The 18,611-nt window shown below is 32.1% G+C and overlaps 3 protein-coding genes across 3 annotated transcripts in view; 1 reads left to right on the plus strand and 2 right to left on the minus strand.

The window, feature by feature from the left end:
- Positions 1 to 1,174: 1,174 nt before the first annotated feature.
- LOC143201309 (agrin) overlaps positions 1,175 to 18,611 on the plus strand; it is a 69,218-nt gene continuing 51,781 nt past the window's right edge. Inside the window, exon 1 of the mRNA XM_076412299.1 lies at positions 1,175 to 1,384. Coding sequence (XP_076268414.1) covers positions 1,309 to 1,384 — 76 coding nt within the window. The 5' untranslated portion in view covers positions 1,175 to 1,308. The remainder of the gene's footprint in view (positions 1,385 to 18,611) is intronic.
- On the minus strand, positions 1,453 to 6,603 carry LOC143201043 (uncharacterized). Its single transcript, XM_076411888.1, has 4 exons — positions 6,289 to 6,603; positions 6,064 to 6,231; positions 4,803 to 5,961; positions 1,453 to 1,456 (listed from the first exon to the last, which is right to left on the minus strand). Exons 1-4 carry the CDS (start codon positions 6,476 to 6,478, stop codon positions 1,453 to 1,455), a joined length of 1,521 nt encoding a protein of 506 aa, XP_076268003.1. The 5' UTR covers positions 6,479 to 6,603.
- The window catches only part of LOC143201314 (uncharacterized), a 256,321-nt gene continuing 244,553 nt past the window's right edge, over positions 6,844 to 18,611 (minus strand). Inside the window, exons 2-3 of the mRNA XM_076412305.1 lie at positions 7,023 to 7,479; positions 6,844 to 6,962 (exon numbers count right to left, since the gene is read on the minus strand). The gene's annotated coding sequence lies outside the window, so the exon portion shown is untranslated. The remainder of the gene's footprint in view (positions 6,963 to 7,022; positions 7,480 to 18,611) is intronic.

Consider the following 18,611-nt stretch of genomic DNA (forward strand, 5'->3'; position numbering starts at 1 on the left):
ATAAAACAGTTATTAGGCACACAATAAAATGTTATTGTCATCAAGTTAGACAAAAGCCAGAAGAAATCAGACTGAAAATGAAAGAACTATATTGGCTGGTGCAAATATGGGGTTGCACTAAATCATCGAATCGACGAAGCCAAAACAAAGTTATTCAATTAATTAACAATGCGTGTCAATACGTAACCAACGAAGAACTGCATGGTGACCTCGGAAACAAGTATATTAAGAGTTGAGAAGATTACCAAAGCACAACAACATAGCAAATAAGAAAATTGAAGCGAACCAAACCACACGATCTTGTATATTGTCTAAAACTTACTTTAAACTTGAGCTTAAAGAGTTTAATTTAATTTTTAATTAATACTAATACGAATTGTACCAATCTATACAAAAACCTAAAATTTTAACATCTCACGATGAGACCTCATATACCATTTAAAGACATATCCATGTTCAGACGAAAGCTAAGGAAAAATTAGTTTTACAAAATCCCTTAAAATTATTTCCCATTGTTTCTATACCAATATCCGTATTTTAATATCAATTCTGCTGAAATAAATAATTGGAACTGGGCTCGTTCTTTTCTCCCATTCTCTGGAGTAACAAAATAATAACCATTCGTAATTGCTACAAACCTCATATATCATTAAATTAAGAATTCTAAAGAAAAATGAGTTTATAAAAATTCCTTAAAATTATTTAGCATTGTTTCTATACAAGCATCGATACATTATTATGAATTCTGATGAAATAAATAATTGGAATTGGGCTCATTCTTTTCTCCCATTCCCCGGGGTAACAAACTGTTAACCATTCGTAATTGCTACGAACTATTTCCACTTGCTGGACTGATGCCTTCAACGAATCGATCACGGCAACCGCAAAGATATTCCGTCCAGATTGTGAAACCGTTGAATAAAAGGCTCTGTCCATTAAGCAGATTGTAAAAAAAGAGGAGAAACAACCGAAGAACGAAGAAGTGGTGAGGAGGAGAAGAAAATGATACCAAGTCGGACGGGCAGCTGCAGATATAACGGCCTCACAGTTAAAGTAATCTCATCTGGTTCTCAATAAATCGTCAAGTGAACGACGGACGTTTGTTCCCCCCCAATCATGTCTCTCTCTCAGAAAATATAGGCCAGTGTGTAGTGGAAATCGGGGGCTAGCTAAATCGGACTGCTCGGGCAGTCGACTGCGGTACCCTAACACTAAACGGCTGACAGTAGCCAACCGGTCGACAGCATTACCTCGTACAGAGAGATACGTAGCGTCCGCGTACTTGAACTTGACAGTGAAAAACGAAAAATGCAGTTCCGAGTTGGAAATCTATCGGGCGCGTCCACACTGCTCATTCTGCTTCATTTTCTCATCGCCGGTAAAGGTAAGACATGAAAAATATTTTCTTTTTCTGTGACAAACGATTCATTAATAATAATTTTAAAATTTTAATTAGCTAAAATTTTTTTAACTGTCATGCAATTACTCTCTCATATATTTAAACATAATTCAAATTTAAATTTAATCATAATACAGTCAATACCATGGTAAATGGACCCTAAATATTTGATATTATTTAATATTTTATATATGAATTAATAAAATAATTCAAATAATATAATATGTAAAATATAAATAATATTGCTAATTTTTTAGTGAATATATAGGATTTTTTGTATGTTATACATGTTTCATAGTGAATGAATAAAAAATAAATATACTAAAATGTCAATAAAATCATAGAGTAAATACCAGTTTCTATTTTGAATGTTACAGAAATGTTTTTCATTATTTTTTTTGTGTTTGTATATAGAAGTATATATTCTACGTTTTTATGATTTTCTAACAATAAAAAAAATAATTGACCAAAATAATTCATAATGTTATATAATAAACATAATATTCAATAATGTTTATATTTATTGTTCTTGTATAATCTGGTGATGATTTTACAATATGTGAATTCTGAAAGAACTAAATATTTAAAACTTTTTAAATATGCTACAATAACTCTAATATATTTAGTCATAATTCTAATTTAAATTTAATCACAATAAAATCAATAAGATTTCAGTCGAAATAGTATCAAATTTACCCCAGTAGCATTTAATATTTTATATAACATTCCTAATGTTTAAAATATATTCAATGCACAAATGATATTAAAAACTGAATAACAATAAAGCTAAACTATATCATTTTATTTATTTCGTATATTATATAAATTTCATGGTAACAAATTAAAATATAAATAACAGAAAATGTAAATAAAATTATAAAATAAGTAGCATTCTGAATTTTGTTTCTATTTTCAATGTTATGGAAATGTTTATCAATATTTTTTTTGTATTTATCTATAGAACTATATATTCTATGTTTTTCTAAAATAATTTTAAAAAATTGAAAAGAAATATACTAATATTTAAATAAAACCATAAAGTAAATTTTTCAATAATATTAACCAACAAATATATTTTCGATGATATTTAAATAATATCCCCAATGTTTCTAACATTTTTAAATAAAAAATGAATAATATTAAAAACTAAATAACACTTACAACTGAACTACAATGTTAAATTCTATTAGGTTAAGTTCTATTTGGTATTAAAACAATTTAAGTTAAATAATGATAATGTATTCATAATGTTACTTAAATATTAAGTAATTGTTAATTAGTGTTTAAATTAATGTTAAAATTAGTAATTAGCAATTACTATGAAGTAATAATATTTATTTGTATGCATTGTGTGTATAACATTATTAGATACTAGCTGACCCGACAGACTTCGTCCTGTCAAAAAGATTTGTAATGTGGCAGTTTTTGTGCCTACGTATTTTAAAAAATTCTCCTGAACAGAACCATCACCCTGGTGATAGGGCGTTGTGAATAAAAAATAATTAAATAAAACATATATAAGGATTGAAAAGTAAGTAATCGCTTTATTGTTAATCATGTGAATCATAATTATTATTATTATTATCATTGTAGTGCTTTGTGGTATACGATGTTTTTTGTTTGATTACCTGGCCCATAGATAAACAAATCTGATGGTTTTCCAACTCGGGAACATCAACATACAATTGACCATGTGAGAAACATGGGTTTTCTAGATTAATACCACAAACACTTAATGATTGCCCCTGGGACTTGTTTATAGTCATAGCAAAAGCAAGCCGCACTGGAAACTGTAGTCGTTTAAACTCAAATGGCACATCAGTCGGAATCATTGGGATGCGCGGTATGAGAACATCTTCTCCTTTATACTTTCCTTTGAGTATAGTTGCTTCTATCACATTGTTTAGTAATTTTTTTATCGCTAACCGTGTACCGTTGCAAAGACGCGGTTGGTTGATATTTCGCATCCTCAATTCGCCTGTAATTTGTTCTTGAATTTTGAAATTTAATTCATTTACATCTATGTTTTTTGCAGCCAGTATAGCTCGTTCGCTCAACCAATCATGGTTTCTGTAATTTTGAGAAACGTCTGGAAACACCTTCTGAATAAGTTCATCTTTTGATCGAGTTAACTGACAAAAACTTTGAGGAAAGTTAATGCAGCCAGTCAACATGTCTATAGGAAATTTGCCATTACCAATGTTAATGAGTTGTTTAGAGAATATGTTTCCAGATTGGTCATTTTGCAACTCGACACGCATATTCTTGCTTAAATGAAGTACTTTGACATGTTTCCACAAATTGGAGGACTTTAGACATGCATTGAGTTCATCAGCTGGCGTTGATCGTGGAATCACTGGCAATGTTTGACGAAAATTTCCTGCTAATAAAATCATTGCACCACCAAATCGGTTATTATTGCTACGTAGATCTTTTAAGGTTCTGTCTAAAGCCTCCAAAGATTTTTTATGTGCCATCGTGCATTCATCCCAAACAATCAATTTACATTGCTGAAAAACCTTTGCCATTGCAGAGTTCTTCGAAACGTTGCAGGTTGGAGTTTCATTGCTTTGCATATTTAATGGCAATTTTAGTGCTGAATGGGCTGTTCGACCACCTTCAAGCAAGTGGAAGATTTGTTTGAATTAATTATTTCAAAGCGTTGAAATCATACAGTCTTTCTCGATGCAACTCTTGGTTAAAAGCGTCATGCATTGGACGATTGGGCGCGGTCACGCTTAATTGAATTAATAGTTTGTTTGACATTATCAAGCACATGTCCTCAATTGAAATCAATGCTTCATTGTAAATTTCTTCACTGATTTGTATATTTGGATTTCCCATTCTATTCCGTATTTGATACAAAATATCATCACACATATAATCTTTGTACTTCATCCACAAATCAATTGTTTTTGATGGGAATGTTCGTATTTGATGAGCGTGTGATGATATTACAGCATCATTGAGAGTTTGATCCCAATGAGCGTAATTTTCAAGCAATTGCAAACGTTGACAGGCTTCTCTGTAGGATCCACACAATTCACCATCAACAGTTCGTAACTGTTGGAATGATGTTGGGCCACGTACATTGACTAATAGCAGTCGTAAATAAAAACATTCATCATTGCTTGGATGTACTGAATAAATCCGGCCAATCGCATCGGTGGAATATACATCTGTATATCCTGGAACTGGTTTTCCTTGTTTCCGTCGTATAAATCTCCTTGAGGATTGATTCCAGGTATAATATTTTGGCATTTCAGAATATAGCAATGTTTGTGCGAAATCATCGTTTTGGCATATCTCAAAAAAACTTGTTAATGTAGTAGATGGTGGCTGAGCAGCTCTTTGTACTGCGTTCTGTGCTGTAAAATGCACTCCTTGTCCATTTTCTAAATACACAGCTAAGTGAACAACAGAAGGGTGTCTCTCATGAATAGGAAAAGAAAATATTCGCCAAACTGCTTCATTACTACTGACATAGCGGCCCATTTGGTATTGGGTAACTTCATCATTAGAATTCTCTGCACCAATTCCAATCACAGCCATATCACTCCCTTTGGTTACATATTTGCAAATGTATTTAATCGATTTCACTGAATGGCAAGATTCAACGTTGATGTGTGCTTTGAATGTCTTTGATAAAATGGGTGAATATGGAACAATCCAACGATTATCTATTTCAATATCTTGTTGATTTAATTTGACAATTGTTGATTTTCCATTGTCTGCTGTCGATCTGCGACGATACAATGGATAACCGTCATTACCAGTAATTGTTTCCGATATTAATGTCCGTGGATATCGTTTTGAACATTTACCATCCATCATACACGGTGAATTTTGATTAAGAGTTCCACAGGGACCATGTATCATGTTTTTGATAACTACCTCATGCAATCCAGGATCTACTTGTACATTAGGGATTTCAGCTGATATCACTGCATCAACTTCATTTGGCCTTATCTTTTCAACCAACCAAATCAAAATGTGTGCATGTGGCAATCCTCGTTTCTGCCACTCCACAGAATACATCCAGCAGCGTGTCTCACCAAACACATTATGTTTTACGATGAAATTCATTAAAGATTTCAACTTTTGTCTAAAGACTCTGGCTGTAATATCATGACGATCAATGGATGATTTCCCAGGTAATAACTCCTGCTTAATTTCTATCCATTGCGGATTGCATGTAAATGTGATGAACAAATCTGCTGTACCATAATGACGAACATACGACATGGCATCTTGAGCATATTCGTGCATATGCCGAGGGCTTCCGATGTATGTTGCTGGAAGAATAGTCATCCGACCGACATTCTGTGCATTTCCATCAGTATTAATCGCATCTCGAAGGTGAATATACTCTTCAGATCGGAGTTTGGTTTGATTCAACCTGATGAATGTTAATCTCTCCGTTTCAATTTTAACATACATGTCATCAACATATTTGTGATATAATCGCCGACATTTCAATATGTGATTATCTGCATTTTCCCGAATCATTAGGCGGTATGAATAATAGTTCATTGAACTGACTTTTTTGTTGGTTTCAGAACCTGTAAACAGATTTTGTTTTAATAACATTCAAATATAAAATTAAAATACATAATATAGTGACTGAGATATTATCGCCATAGCTAAACTAATATTTTAGTTACCTGTAATGGGATTTATCATTTTTATTGATAAATCGTAGCCATCTTCACCTTGCCAAAATATAATGGGATATTGCAGTGCATCATATGAGCGGTGTGTTTCCTTTATAGGTTGTAATTGAAAATTCCGACGATGTAAAACAATATCACGGGATTCCAAGTTTTCTCCAACTACAACGATAGCAACTTCATCAATAGTTGGTGCATTAAAACGTCTTGTATGTTGACCTGCAGGTGTTTTATCAGCTCTGATTACAATTTTGTGATTATCGGATGGCATCAGATCCAGGGCAGTTTTAAACAATATAATCAATTGATTGTGTTGATGAAATAAAGTTTGTAATTGTTCTACAATAGACCTTTTTACTAAATTGTTATGTGCACAACGCAGATCAATTTCTTGTGGTGAATTGCCCATAAAATAAATTTGCAGGAATTTGTTGTCGCTATCTGACACTGGTAACAGTGAACCTGCTCTGTGATATATTTGCCCTTGTATCTGTAAATAAAAAAAATATTATGGTGTGGTATAAATTAATGGATTGTCAATGATCAAACTTAAATAATATTTGATCTTAAAAAGTATATATTTAGTTTTAACTAATATCTATCAAATATAAAATATAATAAAAGTGTCACTGAAACTGAATCACCATATAATATGATGACTAAGTGATATATTTCGTAATGATTAAGAAATTGAAGATTAGTAACACATCTTAACTTTGGTGACAGAAAATTTTGTTCGCTAAAATAATTATGAGTAACTGCTATAATACATACCTTGAAAGTTGGCATAAAATTTTCCCGAACTGCATTTGTTGCCCCAAATGAAGTCATTTGAAAGCAATTGTTATATTGTTGAATATGTGTCAAAAAGTGTATAGAATCTGTTCCTATTCCTGAAACCAATGAGTACAATGGTTCTGGTGGTGGATCCAATTGTATCAATTTCACTTTACCATTTGCGCAACACAATCCATTGGCTTCGTTTTTGTATTTTAATGCCTTACAGTGTGAGCAAACCAAGTTCATAGAACCAATAACAACACATTGGTAGTTACTGTAGTCAATTGACACATCGTAACTGAAAGCAGCTGGATTCAAACTTGCGCGATTATTAGTTGAATGTCGCGCTCGCGCTTCACGCGTTTGTGATATCCGAATTCTTTCACGTTCATTTCCGTCGTCACGTTCTTGTGCAGTACGATTAGATCGGTAATTAGCTTGGTTTATAGCATTTCTGGTTCTTCTACCTAAATTGCTTCGTCTTATAGGAGGCATATCAAATATAAATTATTTTTTCACTAATCACGAACTAAACAAACACTAACTAACTAAACACTCTGCACAAAACACGATATACGAATTTGTTTCGTGTATCACTTGACAATTCATCTGTCATCTGTCAAAAGTCATCTGTAACAGACAACTTTTTTTTTTAAATTTGATATGACTTGAACTCAAATCCTTTTAAGCCGTACGAATTGTTTTATTTATTTAAAATTTGAATTAAATTTTAAACAAATAAAAAATTTTAAATAAATAAAACAATTCGTACGGATTAAAAGGATTTGAGTTCAAGTCATATCAAATTTAAAAAAAAAAAGTTGTCTGTTACAGATGACTTTTGACAGATGACAGATGAATTGTCAACTGATACACGAAACAAATTCAAACAAAAAGGGCTATTTTTAGGGTTTTTCCAGCAATAATTCTAATTTTTCTCGCCGTAAAAACCATCCCTGAACTTCAACGAACATTTTAAAAAAAGATTTGGCCAAATTGGTCCAGGCGTTGTTGAGTTATGCGCTTAGGAACATATTTTGCGATTCATTTTTATATATAAGATTATGATTATTATTAGTATTATTTATTAAATAAGCATGTTCTTTATTACTTGCTAATATAACGACAAGTAATTAAAAATATATATAAATATTGTTGCCCTAGTTTTGACAATTTTTCATTTTTTGTATCTCGAATTTGCCTTTTACCTCATTCATTAACAGGCAGTCCGTATCATTGGCTTCTGTTGTGCTTCTACATACATTAACCCGGCTGTTTGCAAAAAACAATGTAAAGGATGATAGAACAACATTATTCCCATCATCAAAGGTCTAGGTTTTATGGTCGTTGTACTACTTATTTCGCAGCTTAGCCTTGTCTTACCGTTACAAAGGGCTTCACAACTGCAACGCTTCCATGAATGTTAGGTTTGTGGAGCTCCCACCGTCCTGTTTATGTCGAAACTTACATGAGTAAGTGTTCGAGTTCTGCTGACACTTTTGCTGTGGTAGTTTTATATTGTATCGCCACAATCCTTTTTAATGTTTGTCGGTATCTGTCAGTTAACTTTAACGTTTGCCCACTATTCTTCTTCGCCAATGGCGCTTCACCATCTTCTGTGTATGATGTCATTACTCTGGGTACTAACGCAGTCGAAATATTAAATAACATATGAGAAACCACACATTTTACTGATCGTTTGTTTTAACCATCAACAACCTACAAGACTTGGCACATCAACTGAGCAATGCATACCCCTCGTATTATCATAGGGAAGCACTGTTGCCAAATTGACAAGATGTAACTGTAAATAACAACAATTTACCCAATATTTACGCAAATACTGTCTAGCTAAACCAGTCAGAAGCTTCCCTTTTTGTTTCTTTTTAATTTAGTCTGACCCAGAGCCACTTATACAATTTAAAGGCATTCTGAATCAACAGAATTCTGATTAAACCACGTATAAATAAAAATTAATTAGCCGGCTCTTGTTAAAGATGTCGTCTCGCTCATCCGTAAGAATTTGGCTCGTTTTTATTTCACTGCCGGGCGAGATTTCGTACAATTATTCAACCTCCTTGACAAGTGGTTTTCGTAACTGTAATAACGCAAGCAAGAACGAGGAAAAAAATCGTCGGTTTCTGTGTCGTGAGACATTAAAACCATTTCTGACCTCTCCCTAACTGTTTTCGGAGCAGAATTCACCTTTTGGCAGCGGATGTCGTTAAGCGACGCAGAAATATTTATGAGGGGCAAAAAAATAGCGACACTGGTCATTTCGCCAAGGCTGCGGCTAGGAAGTCAGCCATATGTCGTCTAATTTATATCGTTAATAATAATTTCGTGTTGAACGAGCGAAATTTGAATATGTTTTGGGTATAAATATCGGGTTTGAAATTAATATTACGACAGGAAATATTTCGTTTAAATCACCGTTTCGAAATTTTGTCATTTGTTGAATAAAGTCATCGCAGTGATAAAGAAGCAGAAGCAGACATGAAAATTCGACCTATACGTCTGTTCAAATATTTAGAAACAATAAGTTTGACCGTCAGCTTGGTTGGTACACTGCTAAAGGTGACAAGATGGTCCTTCTGCTGTTACAAAAGTCGCTGGGGCATAGTTATAAACTTGGAACTGGTAAAAAGGAGCTTCTAAAATATAACACAGGAATAAAGATAAACTTAGACAGAAATTTAATTAAAGTTAGTTAAATACATTTAGTACAATAAAAAAAATTGGTATAGTTTTCGTTAAAATCTGGCCTCGTCAAAATGCCACCCTTATTTTTACCTGTTACCACAAATTTTACTCATTCTTTTTATTAACTTCTTTAAGTATTCGGTGTCCAGTATCTTTCATTCCCTTTGTAAGTATTTCTACGATTTTGTTGAGCTCGATGGGCATCGATAACATATCCACTTTTTATACTAATTCGATAAGAGAGAAGTCGATAATGATGACCATTTCACTATTTGCAGAATCCCTTCGTTTCGTTGTAACGTTCTTTGTAGGAAGCCTTGATATAATTTTGATGAATGTTTGCATTCATGGTCCTGCTGATCAACTAGATTCACTCCTAAAGGTACAGCAGTTTCGACAACCTTCGTTATTGAGTTTTCCACCAATCTTGATCATATGACTCAAATATACTACCACCATTTATCAACAAAAACACGTCCATTAGATCCAAAATTCTGAAATTTGGACTCATCCATCCATAAAACACTTTTCAAATTTTTTTGTCGGGTTTTTACATGATTTAACTCAATCCAGTCTATTTATTTGATGGGTACTGATTAGTTTCGCTTTTTCCCATCTCTAATTCAAGACGAAATTCTAATTCATGGCAACATGAAGTAGAACGTTGTTGTTAAAAGTTTCCATGTAGATTTCACAATTTCTCTGCTGCACTTTTCATCTCTGACATTCACTGAAGCCACTCACTGATACAGCTACCTGGATAAGCAGTAATTTCAGTTTTTCATGTTTTTCAAATCCAATTTATTCGAATAATCAAACAGTATAAAATAAAAAAGACAAAATCAAAATCGTACACCCATAAATTCACTCATATATGGTTTTTGCAGTGTTAATAGCACATTGATTACTACTGTGGCTCATGAGTCATGACGTTTTTAAAAACAATACTGGTTTATTTTGTTAAATTTCTATTTATTTCTTCATTCATCAAACCCACGCTCAATTAAACCAACTAACTAACGATGCTATGATAGAAAATCAAAACATTCTCTTAATAATTAATAATATACCTTCAAAAACAATACTGTGAATATGAAAAAATTACTAATTGTACATCTTTTAATGACACAATAATGGGAAATAATAATTTGACTGTTTTAATATGAATTCATGTGATTTGGTCACAATGATCAAAACAAATTGTGATATGTATATAAACCTTATTATTATTGGGTTATGATGTTTTGGCTGGAAATTATAAGTATATTTTTAATTATTCTTACATTGTTACTAGTTGTTGCCCACTAACCTACAACTTGTCTTTTTGTTAGCTTAAATATAATAATGTTTAGGTATTAACACTGCTTGTTTTTTCTCTAAAATGTACCTCACTACAATACACAATATCATTTTTTTTATAAATTACATGGTATATTAGATATACTTAGCGCAATGCTACTATTCTCTACTTGCATTGATACATAAGCAGACGTGTACGGGATTAATACATCAGTATGTGTTTTCCAAATTAAAATAAAACTAAAGTACTTAAGCTAAAATTTCGAGTACACTAAACTGGTCCTTGTGGTTTGAATCGATTCAATCTTCTGATTTTCTACGTATTGTCCAGTATCTGTATAACTTTCACGTTGTTGTGATTTAGCAACCTTATTTCATATTTTAAGGCGAAATAACCATTGGTAATTAATCGTAGAACCTTATTTTAGGTGCGTTCGATTACTAGTCGGTTTTATGTTCAGTGCTACTCCATATTTGCACCCCATATATCCAAATTGGCTTTACGATTGACTGACAAACAAATCTCTTTAATCAAGTTGAGGGAATCTTCCGAATAACCAGCACAGGTGCTTGACTTTCTGTTGTGTTTTTAACATATTGTTTCCAATTTAACCTACCATCAAGATGTACGCCAAGGTATTTAGCTGATTCTGCTACACGATCAAATGGTTACATTTTTTTTCAACCTGTGACCTGCTCTGGTGTTATCTATGAGTTGTAATATTTCTATATTGACATGATAATGGAGTTCTTTTTAATATGTTCTTCCCAGCTAAGTTTTATATTAAGAGTCCTTCCGATATAGTCAGTACTATTTCTAATTAATATTACAAAATGGTAGTATTAATTATTTTCATTGTTATTTGTGTGGAGACCATTATATGATTGACATAATTAAAACAATTATCTCCCGGGTTTCTTCTCAGTTAAACGAACAAAAGCGCTTTGCAAGAAAATTAAGGTAATTCCATCCGATCTTTACAAAGTACAAATGACCACGACACAATGCGATTAAAAGAATGCCGCGTATAAAAGGTCGTAAAGGATGTCGTAATTGTGTTGGAAACAGTCGCAACTAAGAGATACGAAAAGAAATTTCCGACTCGCCGGGCCATTTGGGTCACAGACGGATATACTGTTTTATTACCGGCAAAAAAATCACCGCAAAATCGATTTTTCTAGCCAATTACCTACATAATAACTATAACAGTACGATCGAATTTTTTCGCGTTTATTTTTGAATATTATCATCGAAAAAATACTTCCGTCTTCTTGGCGTTCGATACCATCCCGTTAGCAGCCGTGCTAAATGTATTCAGCGCCTGTTTTATAGCGAATTGTGGTTAATTAAAACAAAATTAGTTCTATTTACGTTGAGGTTATGTCGGCGGAATCCCGGCGTGTCAAGATCGATATTGTAGTGATCGAATTGCGACTGTTACATCATTCTTTATGAATATTTGGAGTGGCATTGTTTTCTGACCCTACCCAAATATATGTTTGTTCTTTGTAATCAATATCGAATGTGGCCAGGATATTTATTTATGAACGTCCTTGAACCGTCATAGCGTTTATTTACAATTTTTTTACTACTTAAAATGTATTGATGTTATTATAACTAATATTAATTTAACACTATTCAGGTTTTATCGGTTTATTATATTTGTTGTCTTGTTTTTGTATCTAGGGTGATTCTCTATAGTATTCATGTCAGCATGAACAATTTGATACTCTTTCAAAGTATGAGGCTTATTTATACGAACACTGAGTCGTAATCAGAATGCAGATTTTTTTTTTAATTCTGATATAACAGATTTTTTTGTCCAAATTACTTTTTTTTATTCAACATAATTCCCTTCAAGGGTAATACACTGATTATAGCGAGCCTCCAACTTTTCGATACTATTTTTGTAGTACGATTTGTCCTTTGCTTCAAAATAGGGCTCAGTTTTGGCGCCCACCTCTTCATTGACGAAAATTTCTTCCCAGCGAGCATTATTTTGGGATCTGAGAACAGGAAATAGTCGTTGGCGGCCAGATCTGGAGAATACGGTGGATGAGGATGCAATTTGAAGCCCAATTCGTGGATTTTTGCCATTGTCTTGGTGAAGCAGCGCTTTCTTTTTCTTCAAATGCGACCGTTTTTCAGCGATGATGAACTAATGATCCGTCAGCTGTCAATTGTATACACGCATCAGTTGAGGGTTAGGGCTAACTAAAAAACATATGGATTTAATTCTAGTAGCGCCATCTATGTATCAGGCCGGGGACTTTTCAACTGACCTGTTAAGAATCAATATAAACCACCAGAAATCAGAGGTAAATAAATATTTAGAGGAACGCCGCACGTATACCGGACATATACAAAATATTTATCTATTGCTAAGGTGTTTTTTGCACTATTTGCTTTCTTTTTATCACCAAATTATGTCTTCAAATTGTCTGAATAGTTACCAATAGAATGGTGTTCCAAAACATCCCCCAATTGCTTCATTCTTGGAAATGGAATCGACTTCTCACCGTCTGCTCTAAAAATCCCCATAACATTTCAATTATGTTGAGGTCTAAAGATTGCACTGACTAAGAAAAATATTTGATGATATAGTATTGATACAAAAATTATATAGCAAAAAAGATCCAAAAATATGAACACATATTATTAAAAATCATTCATCATTCTTGTGTGATTTTCAATTGAATCAATTAGTTGATTAATTAATAACCAACATTAAAAATTAGGCACTTCTATTGTTAAATTGAAGACAGCCACGTATTTTAGCAATAAGAACTTTAAAATATTGCAAGACAGCTCCATCTGTTATTAAAAGATGTCCAAATATTTCGTAGATTTAAAGCAAAATTCAAACAACACAAAAACAGCACAAAAAAACCTTCCATGTAGTGCTAAATCGAACAACAGTTGCATCTGTATTAGAAATTTGACCTGATACGCTTTTATTTCGAAAACAATCAATGATATCGCACCTGATCAACATACGCGAGCAGTACCGAGTGGTACTGACCCGACCCGAATTTCTAAAAGGTTTAACGTGGACAATTCCACTGGTAATAGAAAGATCGACATCGTGAATTCCCCCGAATGAACACACTATAATTTTACCGAAGATGAAGAGTATTTATTAGTGCTCTTGAACAAACCAGTACGAGGCACCCACCCAGTACATAAAGGCGTAGGATAGATCAGGATTTTTCTGCTATTGGAGCATGTAATGATATAATACACGTTTAATTGTCTACATAAATTTTAATGTAGTGTTCGTATATAGTCAATTATTATCATTAATATTAGTTGCCAACATTTATTTTAAATAGTGATATCTATTAGTGAAGAAGTATTAAGTATTTGATTTGGACAAATCTGCTATCGAAGTACTACCATTTAGTACTTTTAGAAACTTTTTGGTGACGCTGAGTCGTCATATTTTAACTGTCGGTTTTGATATGAATGTCAAAAAACGGCCTGAAGAACCAGTAGAGTTCGAAACGAATTAATTACAAGACTTATTGAACGAAGACCCAAGTAAAACTTTCAATAAACATTGAGTGACACCGCACGATCAAACATTGCAAGAACTGCTTCAGCTCGAATGAGAACTTCAGAAAAAAATTGATCAGAATACATGCGAGCACCATAATATATGTTACACCAATCAGAATATATGTTGAACAAGTCATTCATCTTTTTATTTATTTATTTACTAAATTAAAATATTGTTAAAAAAGAGATTTCAAAGATTATACATAAGTATGTCACAAGCCCAGAAAATATTTTCAAAAATCAATATTTCTTATTTTAAACTCTAGAAAACAAGAACTTCAAGAAAATAGTCACAACAAAATACACTAAATGTGAATAAGTATAAAATATATTTTTCAATATAATTTCTTACTTCATTATACCTTGAACCAAGTGTTCTAAATATCAGAGGGAGCTAACTCTGCCAAATAAACTGGATATTGAAACAATTCAGTTCGAGTTTTCAAGCGAATAATTTCAGGATATTTGCTTACACTGAAGAATATTAATTTTTCATTGTTGTTCTTCATGGTATTGTTTCTTAATAGTACAGAACAACAATTAAGAGATTGACGAATTTTTGTATCATCCATAGTCAAGGACAAAAGAAAATCAGACTGACAATTTAACTGTTTCCTGCATCCGCAAGAAATTCGCATTGAGATATCTAGTGTCACTAGCATTACTATCTTCACCTACATTATTTTAAATCACGCCCAGCATATCTAAAGCTATCTGAACCAGTTTACATTTATTTTTACTAGAAAAGTCAGGTGTTATCCAAAATGATTCCATTTTTTGTATATCCCGCGAAACTACCGTTACGTATTTAAATATTTTAATAAAAAATTTCTACTACCAAAACTATTAGTTACAGTTTAAATTCGTATTAGTTTTTTTTATAATATATGAAATAACTTGACGAACTATTTACATATTATATTTCTCATGAAATGGCTTCAAAATTTCTTGACGAACTATAAAAAATAAGAAATCCAATCCAATATGTTGACATTAATTATTAAACTCAATCTTATTTATATATTAAAAGAATATATTGTTTGTTTTGGATTTGTAGGTTACATAAACAAAATTTCACCAATTAAATTCTGTTTAACTTACTTTCTTCTATTAAAATATTCAATATCACGTTTTTTTTATTAAAAAGACTTATGGTTACTGGACTGTGGTTATGTGCTATTAATAGCAAACAAATTGCTGTTGTAAAAAGAACTATAAAGCCTTTATTGAAGTTTTCTTGTTGGTTATAATTACTCTATAATCACCAGTTGGAAACAATAAATTTATTGTCCAAAACACTCGCCAAAATCAGATGAGGTATTTTCCTTTTATTAAGTATTCTCTTTTTTATATTTCTTATAGTTCAGTTCCGCAATTAATATAATATTTACTAATTTTGCAAAAGGCATTCTCATTCATTGATAAATCAACATTGACTTCGGCGACTCACCTCTGTTTTGGGCTATTCGGGCTAACAAGACTTCTTTGTGAATGGTTTTGTGTATAGTCTATTCAAAGTCATTTTGTACATACGTCATCTAAATTTGCGACGTCAAAACATCGCAATGTTGCCGCATCAATTCTGAGTTTTAGTTCAGTTTGGCTTTGACATACAACAAAATTCTAATCTAAATAAAATAATTGAACAAAAATGTTATCAAATATAATATATTTTGACATTACAGTATATCTAAAGGCTACAGTTAATTATACAGCCACAATAGTTTATAGGTTAGAGTTATAACCTTTTATCACTATTGCTTTCTAGAATTTTGCTTACGTCTGACAACCCGACGAGTTTAACGTTTACGCGTTCGAACTAATCAGACAGCATTATGTCTCCTTTTAACAAGAATAAAATTAGAAGGAAAATATTGTCTGATTCTGAAACGAATTTACAAATTGCGACAGGCAATACATTAAACATCTTGATGACGTATGTACAAAAGTACTTTGAAGAGACTATATATTCAGGTAAACCCAGTTTACAAATATTTGTCAGTAGTTTCTTAGGTATTAAACCTGTTGACAAAATGACTGATATATTTCGAATGTCCTTTATTTACGACTATATTTATCATCGTAAACCATAGGATCTTTAACTATATGTATATACTTTAAATAGTTTCTGGTTAAAACAACTTGAACTAGTAATTCGACGCTACAATATCGAAATCCCTATTCCTTTCCAGGATTCTTTTCGTTCTTCATTTATCTCAATTCATCAACGAAATCGACGATGGGATATGATTGGCTCACTTCGTTTCTATGGTACGTTTGTACGTTGTAGTATACCTGACGTAGGGAATAGTGCGTTTAGAGATGAAATTATTAGTTCATTGGTATATATAAGTCGGTAGTTCAATAAGTAAAGTGAATTCTTGATTTAGGAAGTGTTATGTACTCGGATGTACAGATAGTAACGAAATACAGAATCGTTTTATGTAAGAACCATTAAAACATGGTTAATAATGTTAAAAATTATAAACAGATTGGATTAAGTACCAAAGAAATGTATGATCGTTATAGCATGTTTTTTTTTTGTTGTAAGTTGGGGTACGTTATATATAAATAAATATCAAGTATTTATTTTTTAATTTTAGAAATTAATCATCAACAAATTAATCCCCTTCCAAAAACAAGCTATTCAAACGGGTATATACTTTTCTTCTTGAATCAAAAGTTGCAATTCTAATATAATAATAACTCCTGAATGCATATATATTAAGAGAGGATTAACCGAAATTCAATATACGAAGAATTTTGGTGTTAAACGGATTGTCAAGAACAAATTTGTTAAAGTATTGAATAAACGAGTCAAGGTTCTGAAGTAGGTCCTTGAGCTATATATTTTATTCTATCTAGCGATATTGCCACGTCGGTAATATAGCATATTTTTGTCAAATATCTTTAAAAAATTGAAAACCTTATAATTGTACCTATATAATGATTTTCCAGATAGAACTATTACAGAATATATAAAATATATAAAAGAAGATAGAAATAATAAGGTGCCCTATATAATTTTGAGTAAACATAATTTTAACAGGGAAAGACTCAATATTTGCTTTCAGTATAAGAAGACAGAACTCTGATGGATCTCTAATGGATTAAATTGATGGCACTAAACAAATATGGAAAAAGGAAAATACTGAGGAAGTAATTTCGATTTGTGCCTTTCTGACTGAAGAAGTTCTTTGTTTAATATATATATATATATATATATATATATATATATATATATATATATATATATATATATATATATATCCAATAGAACCAATCAAATGTCTTCACAGCGAATTGTTTTTTACAGGTGCCTATAACTTTTCGTCAGAGACCCCTATTGAATTTTATTTCTATTACTCTATGACCAACAGCACCTAGTTAACGTCTCCACGGACCACATATCGGAAAAAAACCTACGATCTACAAAAAACTACTCCGCTAGGAAAAGTAAAAATATCAAGGTCAGAGCCGTAAATTCCGATCGAAACGATCGAAAATAAAATGTAACGAGACCATCGATCCGTGCGATATCGATGACTGAAGGAGCTATTCCAACTATTCGCGCCAAACAGTAACTGTTAGCCGATCGTAAAGTTCCCATCATCTATTGGTCCTGTTTCGGTACCATAACGGGGCTCTTTTCAATTGTTTTTGGTCCATCGAGCCCGGTCCACGCCACAACAATAACATTAACCGGACATTTCCATTTTTATATCAATTAATAACGTTGGGATATATCCCAGACGAAAATAAAAAGGTATCAAATTAACGGTTACGAGAGCGATATCTCTTCGAAACTGTTAATTTAATTATATTCCACGTAGTGATTGGTACTGTAATTCGTGATGGACATATATTGCACACGCAGACCTGCTTAAAATGCACGTCAGACGGTCCCTATTCACAAATCTATTGTGTTAAAATAAAAATGCTATTCAAATTCCCCAAAAATATTTACAAATTGGCATGTTAATTACCTTGTAGGTTTCAATATAGCAACACTAGTAGATTTTGAAGATAATTCATGACATACTCAGTTAATAAAATGTCTTAGTAGGCCGTAGAAAAAAGTTTTAGTAACCTTTTTTTGTTAATATTTGTCAATAAGTTCACAGAGGTAAAATTTCAAGCGAAAATTATATGTTTCTTTTGTTTTTCAACAAACTATAAGTGGTCAATGACAAAAAATTCG

Source organism: Rhynchophorus ferrugineus, unplaced genomic scaffold (assembly GCF_030347505.1).
Source record: "Rhynchophorus ferrugineus isolate W39M unplaced genomic scaffold, kcgeb_rfMv2 rfM8, whole genome shotgun sequence".
NCBI lineage: Eukaryota > Metazoa > Arthropoda > Insecta > Coleoptera > Curculionidae > Rhynchophorus > Rhynchophorus ferrugineus.

What these genes read in the sequence shown, in the direction of transcription:
- LOC143201043 (XM_076411888.1), bottom strand. Translation starts at nt 6,478, where the DNA reads ATGGGCAATTCACCACAAGAAATTGATCTGCGTTGTGCACATAACAAT. An exon ending in AGCTGATAAAACACCTGCAG is followed by an intron (nt 6,232 to 6,288) that starts GTCAACATACAA and finishes CTATCGTTGTAG; the next exon opens with TTGGAGAAAACTTGGAATCC. An exon ending in AATGATAAATCCCATTACAG is followed by an intron (nt 5,962 to 6,063) that starts GTAACTAAAATA and finishes ATCTGTTTACAG; the next exon opens with GTTCTGAAACCAACAAAAAA.